Below are 15,770 nucleotides of genomic sequence, written 5' to 3' on the forward strand. Positions count from 1 at the left end.
TATTTTAACAGGGGAAGCGAAGCCAATGAAGAGAGAGGATATTCTGGTGGTGACATCAGCTCTGTTTTATGGATCATAAAACTTGACTGTCATTTGTGTAAAGCTGAAACATAGACCTTTCCTGTAGCAAAAGGAGTAAGTAGTGTAGTCAGGTTTGTCATTTGTCACTAATCAAGAGCATAAATCAAAATAAACTGAACTACACCGTTACTTCTTAGCTGGAGATCAGACCGAGGAGGATGACGGGGAGGACAGTTTCCATTTGGGCTAATTAAGCTTTCTGACAGGCAAATACATCTTCCTTCACAGGGAACTACATGTTTTAGAGTGGGAGTTAATAGGCAGAAGGAGCTCTCAGAGCCCAGGGAGTGGGTGAGAGTGATGCTTCCTGTGGGAAAGCACGGGGGTCTGGTCTCCAAACACTCCCAGCAGGACCAGACCCTGGCAAGAGGAGGAGCTGGGTTTAAAGGGCATTTCTGGTGGTTGAGGGAACCCATGTTCCTTGTGCTAGAACCTAGTGTTGTGCAAAAGCTGTATTCCAGGGAAGTACAACATGAAGCACTTCTGTGGGAAGAGGTTGGCTGGAGCTCCAGGGAACTGCCTCTGCTAATTTGTCTCCGTGTCTGTAGCAGGAGGGGAATTGCTGTGAAGCAAATGAATAGCATGAACACTCCTTGGAGAAGGAGAGGAATCTTCTTTTTCTTTTTCTTAGTTTATTGACCAGATACCGCCTTGAAAAATCCTTAATGATGTTGCAGCATCATTAATGATTACAACCTCACTGCTGCAGCATCAGCAGCACTAAGACTAAGGAGGCTTCAGTGACTGGCTGCCTGCTTCAGTGTGGTTCAGGGCTTATGAAGGACAGCCCAAATGATGATTTTTCAGTGGCTTAGGCACACTGGGTTAGTTTCAGTCGAGCTCACCCCGTGGCCAGCAGCATCTTCTCCCCTCTCAGCACAGAATGACACGGCCGTCAGTGTCCCCTGCCTTTTCCTCAGGAGGGAGGTGCCCCACCTGCAGTGTGTCATCCAGCTTCTTCCACATATCCTCCCTCTGCACTTCCACGAGGTGCCAAAGGGTGAATTCAATACTCCCAGTGGCTCTGCTGGGGAATCTGGAGTTGTGGTGAGAGTTAGAGACTTGCAGGACAGTCCTGTGCTCTCCGAAGCTGTGGACTGATGGAATACCTCTACTACAAATGCAGTGCTGTCTCATGGATTGATTTCCCTTCAGATCCAGAAGTGGTTTATTTTTTACCCAGTCCTTTCCTCCTTAACCTTCCGCCACTTCGGTAACACATCCTTTCCCATTTCTATTTTTGGTTTGTGGATGGTGTAAACAGGCAACGATCAAAGGGAATGGCTGGGACACAGGAAATTTCATCTCCATTTCATAAAACGACGTCTTTGACTCCACTGCCACAGGCTGAAGCCAGCTTTCCCCTGCTGTGGTGTTCCCACGTGACAGCATGTGCTGCTTGACATCTGAACTGCCATTCTCCAACTTAGCAGCAGAGCCAGAAGTGCACAGGAGAGATAAAAATACATGCTAATCTAGATTTTTGCTGTTCTTATCTGTCCTGAGGCACATGCAAGGTACTGAAACCCAGTGTTAGGTGACAGGCAAGGGTGAGACTGATAGACATTGCTATCCCCCCTACATCTTAAGAAGCAGCAGTGGTGTGTAACGTGCTGTGTGTTGTTTGGGGGTGTATCCTGCCTCTAGCTATTGTGTAGAACATGCACGTTTAGGGTCCCAGCCTTGTCTGACTCAAAGAACCAAACTAAAGAATTGATAATGCAAAAGACAGTTAAAAAAAAAAAAAAGAGCATTTCAGAAGGATGAAAAGATTGCCTGTACTGGCAGCCAAAGAGGACTCCTTAAACCCTGAAAACTCTATGACAAGTACGAAGTCCTATGATGCTGTCTAAAGAGAAAGACTTTGGTTTAGTTTGGGAAAGTTACCCAGAGTACCTGCACACAGGGCTTTGGCCTGGTGCAGGTAGGTGAGCTCTTAATCCAAATTCAGTCGAAGCAGCTTTCAAAACACACAAGTTTCTCAGCTCCATCCCAACAAGACAAGCACTACAGGAGCTGTGCCAGTGCAGTGGATTTCAGCTGCTCTGTAGTAAATGCTCCATGCCCAGGTGAATGATTGAGCTGGAAGGAGAGCCCAAGCCTTTTGGTGAGAGCCCAGGTGAAGATTCGTGTTAGATCTCCCTTAGGGAGGCTGAGGAAGTCTTTTCACAGAGTTGTCATGGATTATGGAACACTTTAAATACATAATTTCCTCTAAAAAAATAATAAATTTTTTTTCTGCCTTGAAGACTAGGCAAATACATTTCCAAGTAGCCACATTTTTTAAAGATTGATGAGCTATTGTGGGTTGTTTTTTTTTTTTTTCCTGATAGTAATCAGTTTACTTCTTTATTAGGAATTCATTTTTCTCCTCCTGCTACCTTTTAAATATGGGCTTTCCCTTTTTATTTTCAAGGTTTTTGCCCCTCACTGGATCACAGAATTGGTTGGTTGGGGATTTAGCAAAGCTGAGGTAGTGAAAACCTCAGGGAGAGGTGAAGGAGACATTTCCTAAAGCAGCATTTCACAGGATAGAAATGTTCCCAGTTACCAGCAGATTGCTTTGGGAGGCTCTTGGACTTTTTCCAGTTACACACTATAGTCCCTTTCTCCTTTCTGTGGGTTTTCTTTTTGTCTTGCTTTATCACATTGATTTCTGGATCAATTGAAAAAGCAAAATTCAGAAGCTGTTTGATTTTAGATGCCTCTGGCCTTTGGAGACCATGTTGGAGACGCCTGGACAGTCTTTCTTTTTACAGTTCCCCATGGAGATGTGAGTGCTTAGCACTTCTCCAGAACAGATTGATTTTGGATCCCCGAAAATTCCAATATTAACTGTAAAGGTGAACTACTGAGGAAACTAACAAGGCTTTCCTACTCAGGGATGCAGAACTGAGCACATATGTTTGGGTCAAACACAAATTTTGATGTTATTTTACAATGACAAAAAATATTGCATTTCCAATTGTGGGTTAAAGAATGGTCTTCCAAGAACATTGTGTTTTTATTTCCTATTGAAAATTCAAAACGTAGTTTGGACTTAGGGACTCATGAATTCCAAGATTTTCAAGGATCCATCAAAAGAACTTGCTCTAGCCTTGTTCATAATACCTTTTTCTCCTGGTCATCTTCTCTTGTTTCTTAATTGTCCCCTTAACTGCTGCATAGGAATGTGCAGGCTTTAGGAATTAGGTTTTAATCCAGATGTCTAATGATAAGTGGTGAAACTGACACAGAGCTCGGTTTAAACCCTAAATCTTGTCTGCTCTTTCAATACAGATTCATTGAATTCCCTGGACAGCCCGAGCTTTCTCTTGCCCCTAAACATGAGTAGTTACCATTGTGTTTTGTTTCCCCTTCACTCCAGTCCAATGTCTAAGGCAGAAAAATTAACCAAAAAAGTAAAGATTTATGCTCATATTTTAATTAGAATAACACTATTGTTTGTACTGTGCCTGAGCATTCAAATCCTTTCGTTCTCAACATTTTTTTTTAGAAGAAAATCCCTGGCTCCTTTCCCCTCCAAATGTAGCAAAAGACTAAATCCTAATGAAAGGCTCAATTGCCATGGAATAGTCTCCATAGACAGGATACACCATTAGCACTTTGCTTTCCACCCAAGAACAACACTTATGGTACTGTTTTTTTCAACTCTTAGCACATTTGGGCACCCAAAAGATGGAAACAGTGTTCCATAAGTGATCAGTTCCAGCTGCCAAGTGCTGACTGCTGGAAAAGGTAACTGCTCCTTCTTGGTGATCGCAGGAACCACAGGACAGATGAACTCCTGTAGGGATGGACGAACTGGGCGTGGGTGACTGTTCTACAATCAGCAATGACATATGTGCTCTCCTGTGAAGGAATAACCTGCCCATAAGCCAGGAACTGTAGTCTCAAGTTAGGCAAAAATCATAAATGACAACAGTCAGCAAAGTTTTGTTGATGTGCAAGACAAGTATTCCAGTCTAAGCCTTATTTATGGTATCTTTCCTTGTTCTTCTTCAGGTATTTTGAGTTTTATGAGGGGCCTTTGGAATACAACTCTACCAAATGCCTGGAATTACGGCAGGACATCATTGAGGTGAAGGTTTTGTCAATGTAAGTATGAACCAAAGCTTGCTAAAAAGGTTACTTTTCAGGCAGGATATGATAAATGATAACTTATAATGATGTTGTCGAAAGATGCAAGGCTCAGGAGATCCCATCAACAGGGATCTCAGCAGGGACTCCTGAGATTCTCTTACATGTGCAAACAGTATTTGAATTTGACCTGAGGTCCATTTGAAAAAAATGGAGGCTTTTCAGACACATTGAGACATTTTGGTCAGACTCAGTGTTATTGTTTGGAGTTAAATACAGTGTTTATAGTACCATATTTCAAGTAATTGAAGAGTAAGAACAGCCAGACTGACTCACAGCAAGTGTCCTTCTAGCTCAAGGGTCTATCACTGACAGTGGCCAGCAGTAAAGGCTAAGAAAGAAAGCAAAAAGGTCAGCCCTTCCTGATAATAAATACTGGCATGGGGACTTGTGGAGTGGCAGATGGAGTCCAGACTTCAGTAATCAGAGTGGACAATAGACTCCTCTATTAATTTACTTAGATATTTTCTGAGACCATTTGTATTTTTCACCTCCTCAAGCTGCAGAGAGTTTCACAACTGCATAAACCTCAGTAGAAAGGAAAATGTTACTGAAGCAACAGTAAAAAACCTATAATTTGTGCTTTGTGGTCCTGTAAGTAGATCAGGAAACAAATTAGTTGAATGAGATGTGTCTGTGAAGCCATAGCAATGAAACTGGGAGGAAAAAAAAAAAGTTAGTTTGCCAATGGAACTTATTGGACACAACATTCAGCAGTCAAGGCTTCAGAAAATACAGTTTGTTGCTCCAGGTCTGCACAATTTTGGACATGTCTCCCTCACTGACTTTGTGCACAGAAAAATGTAGGTTATGTCCTTGCCTTCTGTGTTTGGTACTGGATGAAGGATACACGAGTAACACACTTCGCACCGCTTGCTGACTTGCAGTGCTTAAAAATAAATGGAAGGGGTGAGAATGTCACACCTCTGCCAATGCTCTGCTGAAGATGGGGAGTTTTGAATTGCCTTTTTTTTTTTTTTTTTTCATACTGATCAGAGGGCACAGGGAATTGCTCATTTTTCTTCATCTTATCCGATGACCCAGGGAAGGTAGTGGGCTCCTGCTCAGATGGATTTATCTTTACCTCTACAGTAGATGCCATTTGACACTAAGCTCTCTTACTATGCTGGGCTCTACTGACGCTCTTGCTTCTAATGTGCTACATTTCCAGAGTCAGACCTTATGGTAATGGAAGATTTCCAAGTTAATGTGCTCTGGTGGGCTACAGAAAGTACAATATGACCTAATTCCTTCCTGTAACTTCCACAGCCTGGGAAATCCTAAGTTCTACTCACTCTAAATATATAATTATCTTAAAACTCTTTGCTTTATTCAAATATTCGAAGCCCTCAAGCCTGAAGAGAACTAATTAAGACTTACCAATCTAGAAGAAATCACAGACTTCCAAATTTCTTAGCAAGATTATGCAGTTGCTCCCTCCCTCTAGATATTTGCAAGGCCTTTATCTCTGTTGTCCAAATACAGAAGGATGTGTATGAGCTTTAAGGCAGGAGTGGCTGGAATTGGTGATATCACCAAAAAATATGCTGCCTTGTATCAGCCTAGTAGAAATAGGAGTCTCATTTTCTAACGTGACTGCAGGTACATTGATTAAGAGAAGAAGAGGGAGAGCTCCTTATGTAAAGAGCTTTCCATGTCCTCTTGCCATCACAGATGCTTATCCCCACGTGTGTGCTCTTGCAGTTCAGAAAATAAGTTTACCTACAGTGCCATGCTGTAGGATCTCATGGATTAGGTTAAACTCTCTGATAACACTCAGCCATAGTTGACCTAATGTATCCTCTTTCCCAGTACCCCCTCCTGGGCCCTTCTGAGAGGTGCAATTTCCCCCCCCATCCAAACCCAGTTGCCAGACCCTCACTGGCTTCCCAGTAGGTTTTGGTAGAGTAGATTCTTCTTGCTTAATTTTGCATTTTTCATCCTGAAGAAATTGAGAAAGAATACCAGGGAACAGAAATCACTTCCAAACATCAGTACCTGTGCACACGTGACTTTAGAGTGGCTATGTCTGAGCAGAAAAACAAATAAAAATGACACATTTTGTACCAGCTAGGCTGACTGGTCAAAAGCCAACAGCATGGTACCCTGCCTGCGGCTGTTTTAGGAAAAGAAGCCCTTCTAATAAACTGAAATTTTATTTTTCTTTTCATTTTATCTTTTAGGGTGAAACAAACTGAATTGTTCGACAGATGGAAGAACCTACAGATGTGCAAATGGGAGATGAATGTCACAGAAGCCAATTTATTCAAGTAAGAATGGTCCACATTAGTGAGGCTGAGTAAAATATACTTTAGTTTGAGTTTAGCTTCCTGTAGAGAGATCAAACCTTCATATGGATAACAAGAGTAACTATTATAACACTAGCTCTTGGGGTACCGTCCTTTTGAATAAATACGGACTTTTTTCCTACTTTTAAAATGTCAACAGCAAGATAAAAGTATGCTTTTCTGTCATGTGGAAGATTCTTCAAGGAAAGGCAAGGAATTTGGTAGGGGAAAGACTTACAGGTATGATTCAGGCAGAAGTGAGGATGGAGACAAGCCTTAATGGCTGGACTTAATATATCAACCTAACTCTGTGGTGATCTGGAAGGCTAGAATTATTGGCACTGCAAATTTGGCCGACAAAATGTTATAATTGGACTTCTTCTGTGGTGTTTCAGGTATTGTCAGACCTTGTTTATGACTTCCTTTTGTTTTTTTAATTGGCTTCTCAGCTATTATTCACAGGCTACCTACATATTTTTTTCTGATCTCCCAAGACCTCTCAGTTTGTTTCTGAAGAACTCTGTCTTTCTTCCTGTGAGTTTGTCTTTGCTGAAGGTCCCCATGATCCTCTCAAGATACAGCTTTTGAAACTGGTTTTGTGAGGGAAATAGTAGAAAGGAGCCAAAACAATTTTTGAATGCTGTATATTGATATATTCAAGTGCCATATTTGCGTAGGTTTAGACAAAACACGTTATTTCAGAGTAAGTATTGCAGAGACTGGTTAAGTCTGTAAGCCACTGGTACAATTCAGAGCTGTTGTTTAGAATAAAGCCACCAGCTCTATCTCAAATTCTTTTACATGATTCCAGGAAATAGCTGTCAGGAGTTAATGAGAGAATGTGAGAATGCATGTGCTGAGTTAGTCACTGACATCTTTAAAAATAACATTGTTAGTCCCAGGCACACAGGAGGTTTTCCAATGTGATCTGTACTCATAAATTTTTTACGGATATTTTACTATATTTTTTTCTGGAAATTACTTGGTGTGGGCAATTATCAGAGCCTGTTTTGAAGAGAGGAGCCATTCAAGATTACAAACTCATTATCTTAAAGACAGCTTGGAGTAAGAGAAGTAATGATTGTTCCCAGAGTGCAAGGAGCACACTGAGGTGTGAAGAGGTATGGGACCAGCGCAGAGGTGGGAGCAATGGCAAGGGACTATATAAAGACCATCAGGACAGGAGGAGCATCAGTCTGTCTGAGGCCACCAACACCATCACGTTAAACAAAGAACTCCTCTCCTCCCTGTGCACTGAGAGAAAAAAGAGAATTGATTTTGAGAAGAGAAAAAGAGGAGAGATTGATGTATCGCCGCGTCAGAAACCCCCACTGGCACCTAGATGTAACCTAGCCCTTGTGAGCTGGTTCCAGGAACACCAATCATGGTAGTCATGAGAACAAAACAAAACAAAAGAAGTGTTCAAAGTCTGTTTCGTTTTTGTGCAATAAGACAGAGACTTCGTGTGTGAGTGTGTGGGGGAACTGCAGCCTCTCAAATCCAGACCAAAGTCTCTGAGTTTGGAGGTTGACTAGTAGGAGGCTGAAAGGTATAACAGCTCTGAGCTGTGGTATTTTGAACTTTGCCAGTTCTGATCCATCTGGTGAGATGGGAAGAATCCAACAGAAGTTAAATGGTAGCTACTTAAGCAACAGGGAGGGAGGAAGCACAAAAATCACACTAGTGTTTGTATCTGAAGATTAGGGAAATCAATTTCATTGAGTCTCTTCCTCCATCAGATATCAGACATTTGCATTAAGGAATGTGACTCTGGAAAACCAGTTGGTCATCATGGAACAACATCTCTTTCCATTCCTTAATGCAGAACCAATAAAGAGTTTTTTTCACATCCCAAATATCACAACTTAATTTCAATACTTGCTTGTAATTATTTAGTAATTTTGCTGTTAGAGATCATTCACTGACTTAATACAGTCTCATTTGCTGCCTTGATCTGATCATCATATTGTGTCATTCCACATGAGTCAAGTACATAATAGTAATTGGACATCACTGAAATGTTTGCATAATTCTGTATTTGCTTTCTGGTGCTTGTAATAAAGCCCACAAAGAAGACTGGGTTATTTTTTCAACTCATAATGAGGCCACACACCCTAGAGGCAAGGTATTTAATCTAGGTTATTTGAGAGCCATTTGGCTTTGTCTTCATGTTTGTGCATTTGCCATGACATGTATTTTTCATTAAAAGCACAAAATGCATTGACTGGGAAATAAACTGTCTCTGGAATAAGAGGGACCTGAAGTCAGGGCTTTCAGTTCCACCAGTAATAGAAGAAAAGCATTCGGGGAAAGATGGGAGCTAAGAAATGGAACCCTATCTGGAAAGGTGCTTTTCCTATTTAAGTTTCATAAGAAACATGGTAAAGGGCTCAGAGCTGAATGTTTTTTCTCTCATGTCACAATTCCCATTTTTGGGATTTCATGTGGTTCTTGTTTGCATCAGAATACCTGCGATTTTGTCCCAGAGACACAGAAAATTTTGGCCGTTTGTCTGAGATTTTGGAGTCACAGCCATGACCAATTTGCCTGGCACACCCCCCCACCTGTCAGAGCCACATCATCTTCCTGGTGCACATATGCTGGACCAAAGGCAAAACTAAGACCTTTAAAAGCTTTTTTTGCACTCAGAGTTTGCTGTGCCCCACAGTAGTCTGGTAAGTGGGGCAGTGCCTTTAGGTATTTCTGTGTTTAAGTACCTGTCCTGCCAAACATCCACATCCCCAGATGAACTCTTTAGCCCCTGCATTTCCTGCCCAGTGATGAGAATATAATTTGCAAAGTGTGGAAGATCTCTAAAGCAGAAAGGCCTAATTCTTTAAGGTGGTGTCCCCAGGATATTGGGGGCAGAAGCTCAGCTTTAGGTACTGGAGCAGGGCAGAATTTCCACATGTATTTCCTACAGCCTAGGAAAGACAGATGCACGTCTCATTTATTCTCTTTTTTTCCCCCCCATAATTTTCTCAGTCAAGGAAAATTTCACCAAATCCAAAATTTGCTGAAGGAAAATCCAGCAAAGCACCGTCTTACCCCTCCTACAGCTAAAATGTTTCTTTTTGCTGAAAAATCCCTTTTTAGGAGTAACAGCAATTGCAAATCCTCTATCATGCCTTCAGCTCCTTAATCTTATTTCTCTCTTTTTCATTTCACAGGTCTACTCTGTCGAGGTGTTGCAATGCCCCTGCCTTTCTGTTCACCACCCAGAAAAACACTCCCCTGGGAACTAAACTGAAATATGAAGTGGACACTAGTGGAATCTTCCATATCAACCAAGAAATCTTCAAAATGTTTCCAAAGGTGCCTCTGCCCATTTGCAGAATCAACTTCACTATACTTGCTGCATTAGACACTATCCTGTAGCCAAGCATTTAGCAGTTGACTGACATTTCTACAAAATTCATTGCTTATACTTTGAAAATGTTTCTTTCTCATACAATATTTTAGCCAACCATCCTATTTTTTAAGTGGTCATCTGCAATATATACAATTTCCTGCAGAGTGTTGCTGACCTAGGAGCAAAGTAGTTAATGAAGTGACTTAAGAAAGCTGAATAAAGAGACACTGACTGGTCAGAACTTTTCAGAGTACAATTTTCATGCATAATAAATCCACCATTTGGGGTAGACCCACATTTCTTTTTGGCATGATTATTTTATAATTCATATTAAAAAAGATTGACTATTTTTAAACCTATTTTCATCTGCAGATTATCCGTGAACAGGCTGCACAATTTTTAAATATATTGTTTAAAAATACAGATAATAAATTATAAAATGTAAAAGGATTAGCCAAAACATTTTTAGCAAGTAATCCTTGACCTCAGGGCCATTCAAGGTTATAAGCAGTGGGCAATTCCCACTGCACATAGTGACTGATGCACAGGAATGGGCTTATGTGGCTGCCAATTTATCATGGGCACACCTCATCAATTTACAGTGGGGTATTTGGAGGGGATAAATGAAATCAGACAAACATTCAGGTTAAGTACTTAGATTTGTGCCATTGAACTTGCCCTTCAGGGTCTAACCACTTTTAATCCATTTGCTTTCTGAGCACTGCTAAGAGGTAGGGTAGTGCCGTTACCTAAATGTGCACGTGGGGGACTGGGGCTGAAGCAGGGGAAAGGCTTGGATCCAGGAAAGCACTTTGGCATCTGGAGACATGCAAAAAACAGGCACATCTAAGTCCAGGAGTATTATCTTCAAAACCCTGCCTGATTGTGCAGATGATTGCATGAAAGACTAAACGCCTACATTTGTGCTAGGAGTGTGCTATAGCTGCTGTTGTGTTTATCCAGGTAGGATTTAGGATGCTTTGGAGGCTTTATTACGTACCAAAATGCCTTTGGGATTCACAGGGCAGCACCTATGTGGCCAAAGCCACCCCACTGCATTAGAGCAGAGCTGCAGCATGGCAAATATAGATGGTAAAGGGCTGAAAACACAGAAGCAGTGCTGGGAAGGCAGGAGCCTTGTGCTGAGCACAGACACCTGGCTTCTGATTTCCCTTTCAGAGCTGCTGAGGCATTTTGTGTTAAGAGATTGCTGCACAAAGCGCAGACAGCTCTATATTTCCTCTCTGCCAGACAGCTGCTGCTTTTCTCAGGCAGGTGTAATTGCATGCCCTTTTGCCTCATGGCTTATGAATGCCGTGGAAAGATCCTGGGAATAATCACCTAGAAATGTCAAGCCACCACTGCATCCCTCTGTAGTTCGCGGTAATGAAATTATTGATAAAATATGTATGTACCAAAACGAGCACTCTCATGCTTATATAAGCACATCTCTACATATTCATAAGGTGTAGCGAGGCGAGGCTCTGCATCACAGCCCTCTCACCCTAACAGCCCAGTTTGTTCCCGGGATGTGATTTTTCACTCTCTCTGGCTCCAGCAGCAGCTGCGTGTCTGTGTGTGAGGGCAGAATTTTGCCCAAAGATTACAGAAAGACGAGGGATGCTCCTACAACAAGTCCAAAGAAGTGTCTGACCAAAGGCTCTAGTGCTGGTAATACAAATGTTAATTCATAACCATTAATACTATCAGTATTACTACAATTCAGTAGTAAGCACTGAAATTTGGACTGTTTTCTGACAAATGGCTGTAGTGTGCTGTCAGACTTCTTGTGTTTTCCTGGCTGCTCTGGAACTCTGTGTGTAGACTTCTCAAAAGCAGGAGATAGAGCCTGAGGAGCGAGAAGTTTGCAGGCAGCTCAGAAAACAATGCATGGGGTTCACTAATTCATGGTTCATGCCCTCATGTGGAAAGCAAGTGCCTAAAAGTACTCCTTCCATTATTCAATTTAGGAAGAAAGCAAGCTATTGTTTCTTTCTTTTTTTTTTTCTTTTTTTTCATCTGGGTTAGTGGCCCATGCTGTCTTGAATCACACAGCAAACAATCCCGTCCTTTCACGTACAGCACAGGAATATTGCACCCCAGAACCAGTGTCAGCATCCTATGATCAATGCACCTGCAGCAAGGTGCACCAAAAAAAAAAGGAAAAAGGAGAAAACAGACTTGTTGCCTCCGTGTTTTTTGGCTTTTTAACTGTTTCCTTGCTGTGCTGTTGCAGGACATGCCGTACCACCGCTCCCAGTTTAAGAGGTGTGCAGTGGTTGGGAATGGAGGAATTCTGAAGAACAGCAGATGTGGCCGGGAGATTGACAGCGCAGACTTCGTGTTTCGGTAACCACCACTTGTCCGTTTTTCAATTTTCTTTTCTTGCCTGTTCTAATGGCAAATAAAGCAATCCAAAGCTATTCTTTCTCACTTGGAAACAGAGGATTTGCTGAATTGGCTGCATCAAGCCTGCTTCTGGCACAAAAGGCCATGTTTCAAAATAAAGCCCCAACAAAACAGCTCACCGTATTTATTTAAAAATTATGCTTTAGGGAATTATTTCTCCCTAACTCCATGGGGTTAATCATTGACTTGCTGACAAAGTCTGATGTACTCTTTCAGGATGGCCCCTGTCACTCAGGCCATGGACTTATCTTTCCATGGACATTAGCCTATGAGCAGTGTCCTGTGAACCTGGCCATGATTTACTGGGGCAGATCTCAAACAGAGGCACAGCCTCTATTGCATGGCCAGATGTTAATAGCTACCAGCTCACGTGCCTCAGAATTGTGTTTCTGAACTGGTGCAGAGCTCAGGTGCTGGATAACATGGGTTGTCAATAACAGTAATCAATAGTCAATCCAGGGTGTGCAGAGACACACTTCAGAGATTGAGTGTCTTGCTACTGTGTTCCCCCCTATATGTGGAGTCATCCAGGTTTTGCATGAACTGGGATGTCCCACAACTGCTGGTCCTGGATAATGGAACCTAGCAGCAATTTTATAATCCTTAATATATATGAGAAAGATTTTATTATTTTTTTTATTATTATTCATATGCATGACTAATCCATCTCTAAATCCTGTTAAGCTCTTTGGCTGGGTCATGGCATATGACCGCTAGCTCACAGATTCACGACCTCTTCTGGAGAGAAGAACAATCTCTTTATTTCTGTTGGCCTATTTTCTGATCTTGGGTGTGTTGTTGTCAGTTTGGAATAACTGTGAACAAAACAATTAATTTCTCTGACTTCATATTACCAATAATTAGGTCAGATTTTGGCTCATTGCAGTCTTAATTTAATTTGACATCATATTAGTTACAAAATTTTGCAGGTCCTACTTTCAGTATTCATTGTTTTCAGACCCTTGTGTTTGCCTCATTCCAACTTTATAGAAAATTATTGTCTTAGTTTTTGATGAAAAAAAAAGTCTGTGGAACAGTTCAAGCTTCACATAATTTGCTTCTTAAAAGCCTGGTGTACCCTATACACTTTAAATAGTTATTGTAGATGTTGTGTTGGATCACAGCTATCAGTATATCAGAAAGGAGTAGTGCATGTTACACAGGGAGATGACAAGTTTTTAAGCTGAAGTAGAAAAATGGACATCAAAAAAATCTCATAATTTACATTTAAGGACTTCTAGTGCAAGTCCCTTTTTTACCACTGTTACTCTTCCTTGAACTGTACTGAAATCGATTAAAAAAAAAAAGAGCAGATGATTACAGAACTTAGAAACTGGGTTGTATTTGTTAATAGTAATTAATTAAGTAGAGGTCTAGCTAGAACTGAAATATGAATAATATATCACTACTAGTGCAAAAGAAACCCATGGTTCACTATCTATCTCCAAAATATGTGGATTATGCACAAAGATGTGACAGTGTTTTAAAACTCAAGGTCTGCTGACTTCATTTTTAAAGTAAAGGGTTGGGTCTGGACACACCTGCTTTCCAGGCATCAGTCCACCAAACTATCAGGAATCATCATCTTGATCACCAATGAAATAATTCTTTAAAATATTTCACAAAGAGCATGACTAACACCCAGCAACACCTTCAGGACACCTGGGGGAATCTTTTCTTGTCAAGAAGCTTGTGGCCAGCAGGGTGCAACCCAGATTGTTCTGTGAAATGAATTCTGAAAGCAGTTAATTGTAGTACAATAGAATATATACAATATGCACAAGAATTGCAGTTACTAGTAGTTATTGTCTGTCTCCATCTACTGGCCAGAGCAGAGCTCTGTGAGGAAGCACTGGGTGTGTTTAGAGATGCTGTCTTTGTTGGGATGAATTTTTGGAGTGTTACCAAAAAAATACTGTTTAAGCAGACTTTATCATTTTTATAAGGAATTACCACTTCCAAAAAATTCAGTCATTCTTAGTCCTAGTGGGAGTTTACTGTTTAAAAGTATTGAAGCTGATTATTTGAAAACCCTTTTTCAATGGTCACAGTGCCTAGTGCTAGGTGGAACTGAGGATGCTGGAGGACTTCAGAAGAATGTTGCATGACCTAGCAGAGAAAAGTGCTGGAAATAACACTACCTCTGAGAAAGATAGCTAAAAAAAAATTCTCTGACCTGATAAAGAGGGACTCTCTGGAAGGCAGATGTGAACCTCTTGAGTCTCAGAAGGATTTTGAAGGATTTTTGTGCTCGCCCTCTCCCTTTCACTGAGAAATCATCCTGACAGCTGAACTGTGGTAATGTGAAAACACTAAGCATCTCTTACCCTAAATACCCTCACAATTTTCTCCTGTTCAGCCATGATCTTCAGAAATATGGGGAACTTTGTGAATCAAGCACCATTTTTGAGATGTAGGGATCTTTGCTGTGATGGCTTTTATTGAGGCCTGTAGCTCACTTCTAAAATTTTCAAAATGTCAGTACCTTACACTAGCTTAAACTGGGTGTAAAACTACTTGTCAGGCCACATGTTTTGTCTCTGAAGCTTTTTTTTTTCAGCTGTGTTTCCTGTGGAAGTCAAGCCTGTGTGATAGTTCATGTGTGTGTGTTTCAGCAACTTCAGCATCTCTTGAGGGATGCTCTAAATTTTGTGAGATGATGTATGTAGGACAAGGCCAAGGTGAAAGGAGGCTGGGCAAAATCAAGGTTTGCAAATCTACACAAGTTTGCTCCTAATAGGTTTGATGTCCCATGGTGAACCTGTACAATCAGAATTTCTGCTATTGCACTTCGCTGGGAGATGCTTATAAATGGAAAAGGAAGGGAAGCAGATACTTTTGGGTTAATTAAGACTGGATTGATTTGTTTCTTGTGGAACATTTCCCCTAAATCCTCTTAGGTATAAACCAAAGCATGTTAAAGGCGATGTTATAGATACAGTTTATTAATTATTGAAAACAGCTATTGCTGAGCAAGCCTTTGATTTTACTGGCTGATTGGCCTTGGGGCTTCAAGCCATTTCTCATCCTAAAATGCCAGAGCAAATAGGTAAACTGCTATTAAGGAAGCAAAATGAGCATTGGCTACATCTGCAAAAAGGGATCATCTTTCACAGGCTGGCGGAAGAGTCTTCATACAGCCCTCAAGAGCTTGTTACTGTACTGCACAGTTTGGATATCAACAGGTTCTGATATAATTTTAAATTCTCAATCTGCTTCTAGATTTGCTGCTTGGCAGAAATGCTGAAATCAATTCTATTTTCTAGTCCTGAAAAGGTTCAAGGAATTTTTTTAACTGTCTTACTGATTTCTTTCCTTTATAGATGCAATTTGCCTCCTATATCTGAGAAATACTTCATGGATGTTGGGGTAAAGACGGATGTCGTGACTGTCAATCCCAGTATAATCACTGAGAGGTTGTTTCTGCTTTTTGTATTTTCATCTCTTTTAACTGTTATGGAGAATTTTTTCCCCAAATATTACTTTAAACTGACGCTATG

At 41.0% G+C, this 15,770-nt stretch overlaps 1 protein-coding gene across 4 annotated transcripts in view; it reads left to right on the plus strand.

Annotated features, from left to right (window-relative positions):
- ST8SIA5 (ST8 alpha-N-acetyl-neuraminide alpha-2,8-sialyltransferase 5) overlaps positions 1–15,770 on the plus strand; it is a 69,076-nt gene that overhangs the window by 45,580 nt on the left and 7,726 nt on the right. For all 4 annotated transcript variants that reach the window (XM_032676140.1, XM_032676143.1, XM_032676141.1 and 1 more), the window contains 5 exons: positions 4,087–4,179; positions 6,405–6,491; positions 9,680–9,824; positions 12,098–12,210; positions 15,594–15,686. In XM_032676140.1, the coding sequence (XP_032532031.1) occupies positions 4,087–4,179; positions 6,405–6,491; positions 9,680–9,824; positions 12,098–12,210; positions 15,594–15,686 (531 nt within the window). The remainder of the gene's footprint in view (positions 1–4,086; positions 4,180–6,404; positions 6,492–9,679; positions 9,825–12,097; positions 12,211–15,593; positions 15,687–15,770) is intronic.

Source organism: Chiroxiphia lanceolata, chromosome Z, assembly GCF_009829145.1.
Source record: "Chiroxiphia lanceolata isolate bChiLan1 chromosome Z, bChiLan1.pri, whole genome shotgun sequence".
NCBI classification, from domain to species: Eukaryota; Metazoa; Chordata; class Aves; order Passeriformes; family Pipridae; genus Chiroxiphia; species Chiroxiphia lanceolata.